Source organism: Meriones unguiculatus, chromosome 7 (assembly GCF_030254825.1).
Source record: "Meriones unguiculatus strain TT.TT164.6M chromosome 7, Bangor_MerUng_6.1, whole genome shotgun sequence".
Taxonomy (NCBI): Eukaryota; Metazoa; Chordata; class Mammalia; order Rodentia; family Muridae; genus Meriones; species Meriones unguiculatus.
The window spans coordinates 41616791-41633729 of record NC_083355.1 but is presented as its reverse complement, the minus strand read 5'-3'; the positions used below and the strand labels follow the sequence as shown (position 1 = coordinate 41633729).

Genomic DNA, 16939 nt, shown 5'->3' with positions numbered 1-16939 from the left:
ACAACTGGATTTTGGAGCAGGCACTGCAGGCTTCCGGTGTGCAAGACAAAACACCAGTGCTTGGTGCTGCTAAGGAGTGCATTTCTTTTCACTCCTCTCTGCTTTCTCCCCTCTCTGTTGGGGCACCCCTCCCCCACCCTGTCTTTTTTTTTTCCTCTCCAGCTTTCATATGGGGGGGCGGGGGAGGGGAGTTAGCATTTCAGTTGGGCAGTGGTGGGGCATGCCTATAATCCCAGCACTCAGGAGGCAGAGGCAGGTGGTTCTGAGTTCGAGGCCAGCCTGGTCTACAGAATGAGTTCCAGGACAGCCAGAGCTAAAACAGAGAAACCCTGTATAGGAAAACAACAACAACAATAAAAACAACAACAAAAAACCTAAAAAAGGAAAAGTTAGCATTTCAAGCTTCTTTACTGCTTTCACAAATACTGGTTTACTGAAGACATCTTAGTAGACATACATATATGTGAGTTACTCAAGGTCACGCTTCCAGTCAAGATACATTTTTATTTTATAAGATTTATTTTTATTGCTATTTCTATTATCAAGTATTTATGTATGCAGGGTGGCAGTGGTGGTATGAGCACGTGAGCTGGAGCAGAGGTCAGATCCCACTGGAGCTGGAGTTACAGGTGGTTGGTGAGCCGCCTGGACTGGGTGCTGGGAATTGGACTCAAGCTCTCTGGAAGAGCAATATACTCGCTAAACTATTGAGCCACTGCTTCAGGCCACGATCTGAGATTTCCTGACTGCTAGCCCAGCGCTTTCTCCATACCTCACCAAGCTGCTTCCTACGGGAGCTTGCTTTTATACACCTACAACTTCACGTTGTTAATCAAGCATCGCCATGGTATGCAAAGGCTGTAGTTTGCTTTCTATTGCTGTACTAAAACCCCATGATGGCAAGCCTCCTACAGCTTACAGTCCATCATGCAGGGAAGAAAGGGCAGGATCAAAGCAGGAGCAACCCAGATGTGGGAAGTGATGCAGAAGAAATGCTGCTTACTGGCTTGCTCAACCCATTTTCTTACCAGTCCTGGGATGGCACCACCCAAAATGGGTTGAGCCTTCCATATCAACCATCAATTAAGAAAAATGGCCACCCCCACACGTTGGCCTACTGGCCAATCTTATGGAAGCATTTTCTCCTAAGGTTTCTTCTGCTCAGAAGACCCTAGTCTATGTTGACAGCTATGTTGGGTTAAAAGCCAACCCAGACTGAAATAAAACATAGCTAAATTCTGTACTTTTAGTTATAGGTTACAAGATGAAGAAAGTATTGTTATCATTTTAAAATGAAAAACTTGTATTTGCCTCTGTGTCATTTCATTTATATCTAATTTGCACTTATTCCTATTTACAAGTATAATATGCCAAGGCTGGGAGGGGGTAAGATGCCTGACACAATACTGCATTTAAATCTGTTCTAACGATGCTGAAGTCTGACTCTTTGCCTTTTCAGTGATGAGCATCAGGTTGCAAGCCAAATGATGCTACCCTTCTGCCAGTAACTGAAAAAGAACAAAGGTAAAAAAAAGTATCTCAGCAGACAAGTCTATTTCACAACTTCCTTGCCTATTTCTACCTCCTGAGTATTCAATGTCTCCAGCCTTATTCATTTGTCTTGATAGTCAAATTATAAAACAAACTCTTGACAATCCAAGAAATATTTTCTTTCCACCTATATTAATCATATGTGGTTATTTAAATCACTTCACAGTCTCTGTTACTTCTGAGAAACTAAAAGTGAGTGTGCCCTCCTCCCCCACAGATGCATGTACATATATATAAAGGACAAGGTACTCCAGGGTATTTTTAGACTGCGGTAAGACAGAGGGGCTAGTTATTGGCCCTTAATAGGAAAACAGAAAAAAAAATTATAAATTAGATCATTAGAAAGTCTAATTATAAGTTAAGCCCTTGATGAGAAGTTAAAAATTGAAAAAAATACAAGGTTGGGAATCATTAGATTTGACAAACTAAATCAAAGCAGGGTTAGGGATTTACTTTAGTAAAGAAGTGCTTGCTTAGACAGTATTAAAGCCCCAGGATTCTGTTGCCAGCAGTGGCTGGGGACAGAGAAGGATGATCACCCCTGTTAACTCTTTGGGCTGGGGATATCACTCAGTGATGACATGAGCTACTCAGGAGGTTGATGTTGTAGCAGGACCCCAACTTTGAGGCCTGCTTGTGCTACACAGTTAGTTCAGGCCCAGGCTGTATTATTCAGTGAGACTCTATCTCAAAATAGAAAGAGCTTCGGATATAGCTCAGCAGAAGAGCACATACCAGATCCTAGTCTCCAGGACCCAAACCCACCTAATCCAACAAACAGAAAGAAGGAAAAAGAAAAAAAAACAGCAAATTGCCTCTTTCATTTTCTATCAAATGAAATGTCACATTCGGAGTACTATTTGGCTACAATCTTGTATTTCTCTGCAAAAGATATTTACATATCATTTTTAAAAAAATCCCTTTATTGAAAGACAATCTTGGCATGAGAACTGGGGGCTAGAGAGATGGCTCTCCATTCCTCCATGTGTGCGTGCTCCTACACAGACGCCAAAGGAACACACAATTAAGTAAGAATCATCTTTAAAAAAATCATCAGTAATGGGTTAGAAACTCAACCCTATGACAGGACACTCCTTAGAATAATGCATGCTAGTGTGTCAGAGGCTGAGCTCTGAGTGCCCGGTGACCGAACAGCACTTCCTGCCAGGCTCCACAAAGGCTGCTTAGGACAGAATCAGAAGAAAGACCGAGTTAAGAAACCACCTGGGGACCAAGGAAATGAGGTGGGACAGAGAGGAAGAGAAAAAAGGAGGGGTGTTCAGAATTAAAAAACAGGTTTGTATAATTTTCTCTTATGTAGAAAAGATTATCAGAAGATTAGAAAACTAATCTAGAGCCTGGCAGCCCAAGACAAACACCTCAATCTTAAGCCTTCCCTGACCTCTTGCTCCAATTAAAATACATCTGAACTTTGATCAATATTTATTTAACCCAGCTCTAGGACAATACATCTGCTTCGGGAAGTAATTTAAGAATGCAGCATAATCAGCTTCATGCCAGAAATCCCGACTGCCCCAAATGTCAAAGATAATTCGGGGGGAGGGGGGAAGCGATATAATCACCACACAATAAATGCTGACATCAAAGTCTGACCTTCTATTAAGAGTAAGATGATTGAGTACTTTTCTGTTTTTAGGAAGTCATGATTACTCAAGAAGTCTCAGAGGCTGAAGGACTGATGCCAAGAGTATCTTCGTTTAACCATAATCATTGGCATCAATAAATACTGACTGGGTGTAGAGAGCATGCTAGCTCAATGATGGGACAGAGAAACAAGATGGATGAATGCAAACAATCAAGGGATTGGAGACAAACTGACATTGATATATAAAAATGAAGCAACAGGACAACAAGAAAACAGGATTTTTAGTAGCACAGACACAGATGCTTGATCAAAAGGGAAAAACAGTTGCTATATACTTGACATTTTGTTATATCTGAATTTATTTTGCTTTGTTCCCACTAACTCCAAGAAGCCAGTCCTACCATCACAATCATTACATAAAGGGGCAGGGGGGTTAGGAGGGTACATGAATGAGTCAAAGGTCATACCTAGCTCCAAGCAGACCTCTGGCACTAGAGCCCAGCCCTTGGTCTCCACCATACCCTGTTTGTGAAAAAATGAGGCAAACCCTAGAAATATAAAACCACATGACAAGTTAAGAACAAAATAATTACACTTCAGAAGAGGAAAGCCCTGGAAACTGATCTTTGAAAATGAGAAGCTAAACAGATTTAGCTAGTGGGAAGGTGATGGAACCAAAATGGTCAGGGTTACAATCTTGACTCTGCCATTTACCAGCTTGGTAACATTAGGCAAGTTACATAACTTTTCACATTTCTGTGCTTATAATATAGGTGCAATGATGTTCTTGCCAGGACTTAGGCAACTGGGTTTAGAATCACACAGTGTCTGGCACAAAGGGGAAAGGAATGAGGTGGCAGCCATCTTTCTCATTCTTACAGGGAGGAGGTAAAGAGTTTATGAAATATCAGTGCCAGGAGCTGTGCCACATGTTCTACATGCACACTCCGCCCGCCCTGTGAGGAAGAGGGCACTCTTCACGCTCATCCAGAAAAACAAGTAACCTTCTCAGGGCCAGAGGCTGGCAAGCTGGGCAGGATCAGATCCCTTGGGACCTGGGCTGTACACCATGTAGGTGGTGGGAATTGAACCTGGGTCCTCTGGAAGAACAGTAGGTACTTTTTTTCTTTTTTGGTTTTTTTTTTTTCAGGACAAGGTTTCTCTGTGTGTAGCCCTGGCTGTCTTGGAACTCTGCAGTAGCTGTATTCTTAGAGAGCTGGCTCATCTCTCTAGCGTCCGCTGTTCACATATTAATGTAGTTTCACTTAAGTTTTTCTGGTGCTGGAAAACATTATGTCTACCATAGGCATGCATATTCCTTTAGCATCCAGTCATATAGGACAAAAAGCTCTTGTGCCAGAAAAAAAGTTTTCAACAGGATGTGTCACTTTAAGAAGTAGGTCTAGATAGTTGGTTTCATACAAACTGAAAAAAGAGAATGATTCCAAGACCTAATCTCTATGAGAACTCAGGGAACTTCTTGTGTGGGTTCTGTAGCGGGTTCAAAGTGGTAACAACAGGCGGCATCTTGCAATCGAGCACCGCACACACACAAAACCAAACCCAGAGCTGGCAGAGCGGCACAGGGCGCAAAGGCGCCTGCGGCCAGGCCAACCCAATCAACTCCTGCAAGCGGTTCCTTGCCTCTGTGTGAGCACTCCTTCCCCATAAATGGATAAAAGTAATAATAATAATAATAATAATAATAATAAAAAGCTGGCCCTGAACTTTCTTTGTAGTCCAGGTAGGCCTTGAAGTTTCTCCTTCAACCTCCTAAATAGCTTTCACACCAAGCCCAGTACAACCTAATCCTATTTTCTACCATCTGGTTTTCTTGCTTCCTCTTAAGTATCAGTAAGAGGGAAAAAAAAAAAAATAAAGAGTTCCAATTAGATATGTAACATTAAACCTATGGCCAATTATGTGATCCAGGGGTATTAATATTTAACAACATGCATTGAACAAAGCATTAGAACCGGTGGCATAGAAATAAAGAGCACGCTGACAAAATACAGGCTCACGCGTGCTAGTGTGTTAGTTGGGTCTATTAGGTTTCCTGAGGTACTGCAGGAGACACAGCTGGTCTGTGAAGTAGCTGAGCACCCCACTGACTCCCCGTATCCACCGATTAGGGTGAGCCTGACGTATTTATAGTGACTCTGAAACCTCTAGGCCTCCACATAGCACATGCATCCTGGTATCTAGCAACCTTAAAAAATTAGAATGGAGTCACAACAGCAGGGGATGACAGAAAAGATCATATGCACACAATCCCGTGAGTCTCCGCAAACCCTCACACTTGAATTAAGTGCGGCAGGCAGCTCACAATCAAAGGTTAAGCAGAAGGCTAAGCAGTGTGGGAGATGAGAACCGGGTTCTCAGGCTTCTCAGAGGCTCAAATTAGGTGTGCCTTTGTAGATTTGATCCTCTAAAGTCGAGAGCCTGAGGCAGTTCATTCGCACCAGCTGGGGAGTTTTAGAGATATTTATATTTTAATAGAGAGGTGAAAAGACTAGAGTGGAGCCCCCTCCCCCCCACTTTCACCTGGAACCGAGGCGGTTCAAAGAGCTGGCATGGATATGTTGTTCCAACTATACTAAGGAGAGAAGGAAAAAAAATTCTGAGTCAGAACTTCCAAACAGCTTCCTTTAAAAATAACCTTACAATTCTGTCACAGACTAAAGCCTGGGTAGCCTTCCTGTGGACATGAAGGGCTGATAAGGGCCCTAAAGAGGATGTGACAGCTGTTAAGGTACTAGAGTTAGTCCATTCCAAATTAAGAGCTAACACCTTTAAATTTTTCTTAAAAAAACAAAAAACAAAAAAACTTTATTTTTATGACTATGGGTGTTTTGGTGCCCACAGACAACAGAAGACGGGGTTGGATCCCCTGGAACTAGTGTTATAGAATCAAACCTGAATTCTCTTGAAGAGCAGACATCGATCTTAATCACTGAGCCATCTTCCCAGCTCAAAAACTAAAAATCGTACTTTTACAAAATTCTACTCTATGGTTGGAAAGATGGCTCAGTGGTTAAGAGCACTGGCTGCTCTTCCAGAGGACCGGGTTCAATTCCTAACACCCACATGGCAGCTCATGCCTCTTTGTAACTACAGCTCACAGATATACATGCAGGTGAAACACCAATGCTCACAGAATAAAAACCAACAAGTCACTTACAAAACTTCTCCTCTGCAGCTGGGGAGATGGCTCGGTGGTTACTGCTTTTACAGAGAACCTGAGTTGATTTCAAGCACCCATACTGGCAGCTCACAACCACTCCAGGGTATCCAGTGCCCTTTTTGGCCTCCGTGGGCATTTGCATTTACATGAACATACTCTCCACATATACAGATAATTAAAAACAAACAAATAAACCAAAAACTCAGGGCTGAGATCAAGAACAATTGCTGCTATCCTAGAGGACTGAGTTTGGTTCCCAACACCTATGATGGGTTTCAGGGAGTGGGAAGCCCCTTCTGGCCTCCATGGGCACACACACAGAGACACAGGCACATAAATAAAAATAAAAACACATCTTAAAAATGAAAACTTAAAATCCTTAATACACATCTTAAAAATAAAAACTTAAAATCCCACCGTATTCAGAATAGACTTGGCATTTCCAGCCCTCTGTGAAAGACCATCCGGCACCCAAGAACCTGCAGCAGCCGTGGCTGCCTGCATGTGACCTGCACAAGATCAGGGCAGTCAGCTTTCCCGCAGAGCAGAGGAGTTATTTACAGCTGAGACTCAGCCTTCCTCGAGGATGTGGCCTCTGGTGGGTAGACTACACCCCAGTGGACGGCCCCAAACCCCTTAAATACGGGCAGCACACACTGGACTCCATGGGTCATTAAAAAAAAACATGAAAAACCTGGAGGACACAGAATTGAAAAGGAGTCGGAAGGTGGGGGTTGGCTGGGAGGAGTGGCAGGTAAATATGACCAGAATACAAATGCATTTTTAAAAAAGGAGGCCCACTTATGTCAATGCCAGACACCTGTGGGCTTCACACACCTTGCTACTTTCTTAAAGTTTCACTGAGTTCTAGCTCTTTGAGGCCTTCCCTGACGACTGTCTCAGCACTCACTGCCACACACTGTTGCAAATGCTCTCCTGCCCATCCGCCTCATTTAATCTTCAAATTAACTACTTACATTTTATTAATGAGGAAACTGAGGCACAGAGAGATTATGAAACATGCCCAAGATCTCACAAGTAGTAAGAGTAATATTCAAACCTAGGAGTCAACTCCAGAATGTCATAGCTTGTCACCAAAGTATATTTTTCTTCTTTGACCTCAAGCTGGCAGAATTCTGAATTAATCGTAAGGATTCTGAAATAAACGTAGCATGATGGTCTTATCCCTATTTCACACACGCACGCACACACTCTACCTTTGGGGGGTAGGTGTTGAACAGGGTTCATGCAGCCCACCCTGGCCTCGAAAGCACTATGCACTTATCATCTTGAACTCCTGATCCTCCTGCCTCTGTCTCCCACCGGCTGGGATCACAGGCATGCTCTGACACCAAGCTTCTGTTCCTATTTTATAATATGACAGTTACTAAACCCAGACATCTACTGTCAAGTTATAGAACTACTAAGAGAAGACAGAGTGGCAGGCAGAAAGAAAGAAGGCGATTCGGACACTGCTGTTAATGTTCTAATACCAAGGACACCCAATGGAGGCATCACCAAGAAAAGGAGATAACTGACTGGAAAGGATAGAATCAGAGTATTCTGGCCAGTAACAAAGACACATATTTTGGAGGGAGGAGGAGGAGGACTGCCATGAGTTGAAGGCAAGCCTGGGCTACACAGTGAGACATTGTCTCAAAAACAAAAACAAAAAAGGAACATTCTGGAAAGAGGGGATAAAGGAGAATTTTTCATATTCCCACATCTGGTTTGCCAGAACATCTTAGAATAAAGAGAAAACATGATCCAGGGCAGGGAAGGAGTGGAAAAGCACTTGTATGAGCATAAGGACGGGAGTTCAATCCCCAGCAGCCACAGAAAAGCTGCCTAAACATCAGTGCTAGGGAGGCAGAGACAGGAGGCTCCCTGGGACTTGCTGTCAGTCAGTCTAGCTCAGCTTCAGATTCAGTGAGGCCTGGTCTTTAAAAAACGCGGTGAAAGCCACGCGGGGTGCCAGGAGTCAAGGGCTGCTCTCTACCTTGTTCTGCTTTTTTTTTCTTTTCAGTTTTTTCAAGACAGGGTTTCTCTGTGTAAAATCCCTGGCTGTCCTAGAACTTGCTTTATAGACCAGGCTGGCCTTGAACTCAGAGATCCACCTGCCTTTGCCTCCCTGAGTGCTGGGATTACAGGCCTGTGCTACAACATCCCTCTTATTTATTGATTTTTAAAGAAGGGAAACAGATCAATCTACTTCCAGGTTATGCTGGGCATAAACCAACACTAAAACAAATTATAAGAAAGAGACCCTAGGATGTCACTTAAGTAGGCTTCACACTTTTGGCTGTTGGGTGAACTAGCAAACTTTTAGCTTTTAGACTTTTCCTTCTGGGATGTGAGCTGAGAAGGAAGGTCAGCTGGGTGCTTTTTCTCCTCTCTGAGCTAGCAGGTTTTCACCTAAGCATCTGCCTCCTGAATCTTTACTGGTAAAATGCAATGGTTGGGATTTTCACTCTTTTATAACATTTCATGTTAAGCCGGCTATAGCATTCTCAGAACTGAGAAGGCTGAGGCAGAAAAACCTCCAAGTTTGAGGCCATCCTGGGATACATAATAAAATTTCTACCTCCAAAAATCATCTTTTTCCAAATGCATACATATCTGCCTGACTCTGGGTCCCAAGTGCTAGGATTGAATTTGGTTTTTAAATGTTTTTAATAAGTCATTTATGGATTGGTCAAGAGTGAGAGTATGTGTCTGTGCGTGCATGCACATGCCACAGCTTGCCTTGGAGGTCAGAGGACAAGTTCTAGGAGTCAGTTCTCTCTTTCTACTATCGGGGCTCTGGGGATCAAGCTCAAGTTGTCAGTATTGGCTCAAGCACCTTTAGACAGTCTTTATCCTGATGTGACACATGTTGGATCAAATACGACAATCAAGTGACTTTTCCGAAGGACACAGCCAGTTCTTGATTTGCATTCTATAGTTAGTCAACCCTTCAGCCAGATTCTCCTATACAAGAATGACAGTTAGAACATGCTCTGATCCATTTAAATAGGAATTCTAAATTCTGCCATCCCTAGCTGAAAGAAAATTCCAACCATAAACACATGAGACTTAATGAATTCTTTCTTTACTTTCCCCCTTTTCAAATCAAGTCCACAGAGAAGGAGATTTCAACCTAGATTTCATCTCAAATGAAAGTGAAAGCACTAAACATATGGACAAAGAAACTCTGGTTTGTGGATATTGTCGATTTCAAATACTGCTTTCTGAAGAAAAACAGAAAGACAGCAATGTGCCAGTGTGAGCAAGAGAGCTATGTTCTCTTTTAACAAATGGTAAGCCCTAAACTCATCATCACCCCTGCAACAAAAAGCACGGTGCCTTTGCAGGCAGAGAAAAATCGGTGTGTGCTTCAATTAGAACCACTGACCTTTTCTGAAGCATGCCCGTGCTTCTCTATAGAAATCAATGGGATAAAAGGTCATTCTGTTCAAGCGTTTAAATGGCATCCCTTTCCCAGGCAAAGGCAAATTCCTTTGTCTTTTAAAGCAAACTAATTTATTGTTTGTAATGCCAGAAATAACTATCCCGATTTCAATTTAAAACTGACTTAAAAATCATGGGGCTGGAGAGATGGCTTGTTGGTTAAGAACACAGACTGCTCTTGCATAGGACCCAAATTCAGTTCCCAGCACCCACAGTAACTAAAGCTCCAGAGGAACCTCTGACCACACGCACACACACCTAAAACAAAACAAAACAAAAACCGAACTAAAAATTGATTCTACCACCAGAAAACAGCAAGGTGAAAAGCTGTCATTCTGCAGTTTGTTACAGCCCAGAAGGTTGTTGGCTGAGTCTGTCAGAATGACTACAAGCATATCTGTGAGAAGACAAGAGGACTGGGATGTGCCAGGCTGCTAACGTGCTTGCTCAGCTTGCACCACGCCTAGGCTCAGTCTCCAGCACTGCACGAAGCTGGATGCATACCCATAATTTTATCATTTGGGAGGCGGAGGGAAGAGGTCAGGATTTTAAGGCTAGCCTGGGATACACAAGGCTCTGCCTCAAAACTCAATAAAAACATAACAGGAAGAGCATCCCAGACACAGAGGAATTATTTCAAACTTCAGCCTTTACAAAGTACATTGGGGAAGACAAAAGACAGCTCTATGCCTGTCAAATGTGGATGGTGGGGTCTGATGATCACAACCATCAAAAACAAACACAGATGAATACAAATCTAGAGACTGAGAACCAAGCCTGGGTTATAGAATAAGATCTAGGATACCTTGGGCTCTCAAAAACCCTGCCTCTAAAAACAAACAAACAAACAAACAAACAAACAAACAAAAAACCAATCAACCAATCAAGAAAAGCCACAAAGACTGAAATAGGTTTTTTTGTTTGTTTGTTTGTTTTTTTAAAGGAATACAACAATTTTAAGAGCTGTAGATGCAGTGAGGTGAATGCCTGTCTAGCTTACAAGAAGCCTTAGGTTTAGCATGCCTGTATCCCAGCAACAGAGACACGAAGCCATCCTCTGCTATACAGCATGCCTGAGGCCAGCCTGGGCTACATGGGATCTGTTTCAAAATCTAAACACCTAAAAGGTGTCTTTAATGAGCCTCTATGTATACTGGGGACATTTTAGTGCTCTACAGTTTTCATTTACAAAAACTCAGTTATCTTCAATGATCTCTTAATGTATTCAGAGTCAAAAGTGAACACTACCAGTCCACAAGCTGTAAAATACATTGTGTTTTTTTTTTTTTTTTTCTCCTAATAGATATGAGGAAGACAAGTGAAAGTTTAGTAACCCGGGACCATGTTTGGTTTTGGTCATGCTCAGGCTTCTTCCCTCTTCTAATCTGAACTCCTTTACGGGGACAGACCATGCTCATAACTCTCCTCTCCAAACGAGGCACCCAGTTACATTAGAACTCTGACTCCTACCTGACCGGATTATGAATGCACACCTCTCTGAACAATAGTGTAAGTATCTCTACCCTAACAATAATCAAATTTAGCCAATTTCTATTTAAACATCTTTTCAAAGTATCTGGGTATGAAGACTAGAAAGACTAATCTGCCTGCAATGGTTTTGGGTGCATTCCCAGTAGAGCAAACTGGGTACCTAATCTGTGAGTCAAGAGAACAACCCAAACCACACCCCTTAGTAATTACTCTCCCCTCCCTACAAGCCCAATGAAAGCAACCCTCTGCCTCGAGAACTTTATTGTATGTGCCCGCTGTCTAAACAGTGTATCTCCCTCTAACCATTATTATCACTGTGCTCCGAGTACAGTCATCCTGCCCTGTTTGCATCTGTGTGAGCCCTCATTACCGGTTGTTTAGAAGGAGGTGAATAACCTGGAAACATTCAACCGAAGCCCAGAATGGACCACAGTTAGCAAGTGTAAATCTATTCTCCAAAAGCCAACAAGACCTCAAATTAGTCTGAGCAGACAACAGGTCTGAGAAATTTACTTTTGTGTCGAGCTAATTTAATTTAAAATATCATTCTGGAGGGAGGGAAGGTGGGATTGGGAGGGAATGAGGGAGCGGGATACAGCTGGGATACAGAGTTAATAAAATGTAACTGATAAGAAAAAATAAAATTAAAAAAAAATTCTGTCCAACATTTACTCCACTCTAAATTACTGTGAAACCCCATGCTGATCTTTAGCCAAACAAAGACTAAAGTTCGCTTCTGCTACTACAACTAGAATATCCACCTTCTTTAATGACACTTGTCCAAACTTCATCTTTGATGAAGATCTGAAACATTTGTTTTTTCCTGTCTGAAGCAATACCAGCTCGCCTCCCTAAAGTCTAATATCACATGTCTATTTTCCTTTAGCATATCACACTACATTCATTAGCTACTTTATTTCTTCCTTTTTAATTTTAAATTCTATGTACATGAATGTTTTGCCTGCATGTGTTTTGCATGTCTGTGTACTTCATGTGTGCCTGGTGCAGGGGGTGGGGTGTGGGGAGATTGGGGCAAAAAGAGGACATTGGGGCCCCTGGAAATGGAGTTCGCAGACACTTGTGAGTTGCCTTGTGACATTGGGGATCAAACCTGGGTCCTCTGCAAGAACAGCCAGCGCTCTTAAACACTGAGCCAAAGTACAAAACGGAAAATGTAATCCATTCAACAATAACTCATTAGTTTAGAAAAACACACAATCTTTAACAAAGTCCAATAATATAATTCCTATACTGACACTCCGTGTTAAAAACCGTGGTGCTGGTGAGGCAGCCCTGTGGGTAACCGCACATGCTGCCAGCCGGACCACCTGAGCTAGATCCCTGGAACCCACACGCTGGAAGGAGAAGGCTGATACCTGAAGGCTGTTTTTAACCTCCGTGTGTGCCGCGTGGCACGGGTGCCCTAGAGTCCACTCTCACACAATAAATAAAGTCACACTGGAAAGAACAGTAGGACTTGGTGGAACTTCCTACTCCTGCATCTGGTGTCTTCTACAGGCAGGTGTGGAAAGTTATAATCTAGTTACAGACCTATTTTTAGCTGCTTGAAGAAATAATCTCAAGATGCATACTATTTAAAAATATATAAGCAAAATTCCTGTAAGGCACCAATGTAAAAATTTTTATTAGTTTCAGTGATAAGTTTTATCAGTTTCTGGGAAAACAGATAATTAACTTTACAAAGCTATGTATTGATCCTGTAACCTGATTACATCAAAACACCCATAAAACTCGTGATATTAACTATTCAACTAGTTAATATCTTTAGAGGGAAGAGAGTGGGAGATTTGAAACAGGGTCTCATGTACTGAAGGCTGGCTTTGAACTCCTGATCCTCTACTTTTCCCTTTGCAAGTGCTAGGGTTACAGGAGTCTGCTAACAGGGCCAGCTTTCAACTAGGTTTCAAGAGATCTTCTGGTTGTAAAGGCTCATTTTTATAGGTTTTAATTACATGCCTGCATGTCTGTCTGTGCATATACAAGTGCCCATGGAGGCCACAGGAGAAGGATCTCCCTGGCAGACAGCTACACAGGTAGCTGGGACCTGAACTCAGGTCCTCTCAAAGAGCAGTGAGTGCTCGTAGCGGTAGAGCCATGTCTCCAGGGCCCCACGTTCTGGTTTTAAAATGTTTGTGTATTAAAACTGAATTATGTAATATAACACTGCAATTTTCCTGATCTTAAAAAAAAGGGTAACCACGAGGTAAATATATGTACGGTGGATTACTTCTTTCCCCTCACAACTCGGGGAACACATGTGTGAGCACATGCACAGAGATGAGGAAGATGGGGGCGGGGTCGATGAAACAAAGTTAGAGAAGCGGAGAGAGACTGACTCTAGCTATGAATGTCTTCAATTAAATACCTAACAAACAAACATTAAGTACAGCAATGCATTTAGAACTTGTCTAAAACGAGTCTCAAGTAGGCTTCAAACACGGTTTCTAACAGTTATGCCATGACCATATACAGTGTGTCCCTCAGTACCTGCATGAGGCTGTTTCCAGGTCCCTCATCAGCTACCTAAATCCTCCAAATACATGGTGTGTGCAACCTACACAGAATCTCCCATACACACTTTTCTTCAGTGCAGGGGATACTGAACCCAGGTTCTTGCCCATGCCAAAAAAAGGTTCTAAGTACTGGTCAGTATTGCCAGGTCCTCTTATTACTTTGACTTATACCTAAAATAACTTGCATATTATGTAAACAGTTGTTACACTGTTTAGGAAAACTGATAAGGAATTTGTGCACACTCATTACTGACGAATTTTTTTTTCACAAATATTTCCATCTGTGGTTGAATTTTAGTCACAGAACACACGAACTGAAGAAGGCCAACTGTACTTAACAGACAAAATATTACCCACTCTAAAATCCACAATGACATACCAACCCTCTGAAAGAGAAAAACGCCCCATTGTCTAAAATCACGTGTAATAGTATGTGTTTCTGAGATACCATACAAGGGGATGCTGACGTAGGCAAGTAATATGTTTGATTCTTATGGTAACTTGAAACCTTATTAATCTTTAATACATCTGTGTTTTAGGTAATAAGTTTTCTTATTACCCAATTGAAGAGAAAAAGAAAACAAAAAATTCTTTTGCTTTCATTTGTATTATAGAAAAACAAAAAAAAGACGACTCATTTTAGAATACTCGGAGTGTACAGAGGCAGGGTACACTGCTACCAAGGCATTTCCTTCCCATTCATCTGTCAGCTGTTCCACAGCGCAAATATTTAGTATACTGTGTTTCAAGTTAACCATGCCTTCCTGAACAATCTTCACAACTGTACAACAGTCACAGGTGTGGTCCTTCTTACAGTGAAAGCAGTGCTTTCCCAGGCAAAGGCTGGGCAATTTCCTTTGAGCTTCTGGAGTACGTCTCTGGGGCTGGTGCCACTGAACCCCTGGAGGTTTTGGCTATGCACACTAAGTTTGTGCTTACATTATGGTCCTGGCAAGCACCTGCTACCTGGCTGCGGCTTTGGGTTGAGCTGTATTCTTCTGCCTCTGGCAGGGCAGAGAAAGAAGGATGGTCTAGTGCATGGGCAGCTCCGTCCTGTGTAACTGACCCACAACACAGTCTCTCACAGCATGGCTCAGAGTGTTGTTATACATCACAGCTGCAGCAACTAAACTGAGTCCCCACGGTTCTACCGAGGGCGCACAACTGGAGCCCCTCACCCGCCTGATAAGCCTCTCCTTTGCTAATTTTATTCTGTAGTCTTTTGCTATAATACACTGTAGGCACAAGAATAACAGCTTTCCTGAGTCCTGAGTTCTTCCAGGGAGCCCACCAATCCTGAGGCTAGTCTTGGGAACCTCTGACACAAACTGCAATACAGTAAAATATATATCTGAGAGGACATTCTGATAGAAATGTTTGGTTTTAACAACTTCATTTCCAAAGAGGCAGGAATAGTACTTGAGACTGACAAAGATGCCTTGTAATATGTGGCTTTCCATCTCACCAATGAAAGGTTTAAGAAGGTAGCTCCTGGGCAAGCACAGAGGACACTTCTGCACAATATCTATCCATCCACCCGCCCACCCACTCACCCATCCATCCAAGATATAATCCAAGATATAATCTTAGGCTGGGCTCTGAATTCACAAGGTGGTCCGGGCTGACCCTTAACTCAAGAACCTGCCTCAGGCTCCTGGGTGCTGCGACTGTGGATGTGTGCTACCCCACTGGGCCAATTTTATGCTTTTGTAAAGAAGGACATGCGAGAATGACCCTCACCAACTAGGAGCTGGACAAAAGACAGCCCTTTCTTGAGAATGTGCACAGCTGAGGCACCTCAAGTGCACCAAGTTGTGCTGCAGGAAAGGATCAAGTTCATAACTGATTCATGGATTAAAATTTTGCCAAGGATTACAGCACTTAAGAGTCTGGTTTAGTTAGACTGAAACTTCCCGGCCACATGGACCACTACCAAGTCCACCACTTTTTAAGGCATCCCCATTCCCGAGCCAGCTTAACTGCTCTCACTTCCTTGGGAAGCACTTCCTCATTCCCATCTCTAAGGGAATCAGGAAAGACAACTGTCTAGGTTGGAATTACCTGCTGCTGCTCCCTGTGTAAGAGGGAAGATTTTAATTTATTTCAGTGCTGATCAGATAATTGGTTTTTTGTTCTGAGTAGCAGGCCTAAAGTAGCCACAAAACAAATCCCCTTTTTTAATAATCAATATAGTCAGGGCATCACCTAATCAGAGGTGGAATTCTCCCTCTCCACTTTAATGTGATGCTTCACTGGATTAACTGCATAATAGAAACTGGTGATACCCAGCCTTTGGCTGCCAGACGACCTTGTCTGTACCTCACTTTTCTTCATGTAGTCTCAGAAGCTGCTACATGCATTATTTTACTGCTCATTATTACTCTGCATATCTAACAAACAATCTTTAGAAAGCCTAAGTGGAGAAGAGATTCAGACAGGCAGGATTTGAGAAAATGATACTTTCCAGGCAGACTGAAGAAACATCAATCCCAACTCTTATTGGCTCTGTGAGCTTGGTCAGGTTTCTTACCTTCTGTGCCTCAAGTTCCTCATCTGTAAAAGGAGAATAAATATAGCACCTCACACAACAGATTATTATAATAAAGTAAATATTATAATAAAGCACTTAGTGTGTTTGACATCTAAATAAGTAACAGCCACCATCGCCACCATCATTTTTTTTTCATGGAACACATCGAACTTCACCCCACCCTAAGTATTAAATGCAAGGACAAGATTATCCTCTTGACAGACAGTTGCTGGATATGGCAAAGCCACCCATGGGGCTCCTGTACATCTGCAAAATGGGACAGTGATCACACAGCTCACAAGACTCCATGGCAACTAGGGATCTTCCCAGATGTCCATCTGCATCACCACACACACCGCTAATAACACTATATACCTGAGATTTCAAAATTACCTGGTTTTCATGTACCAAATCACTTCTGCAAGGATGAGGCAATACAATTCATGACATGAACCCTCAGAAGGTAGTAAAAGAACAGTTTAAACAACAATAGTTTTAATTTCCCCTTCTTTCACATTCCCTGGTTAGGATACATTTCTTCAAAATAGTCAATGTGTGGAGGTTGGAGTATGTCAAGGGCAGAGAGTACCTGA

At 42.4% G+C, this 16939-nt stretch overlaps 1 protein-coding gene across 1 annotated transcript in view; it reads right to left on the bottom strand.

Moving 5' to 3' along the window:
- Positions 1-16939, bottom strand: part of Nlk (nemo like kinase) — a 126601-nt gene that overhangs the window by 28615 nt on the left and 81047 nt on the right. The window contains exon 3 of the mRNA XM_060387195.1: positions 16880-16935. Coding sequence (XP_060243178.1) covers positions 16880-16935 — 56 coding nt within the window. The remainder of the gene's footprint in view (positions 1-16879; positions 16936-16939) is intronic.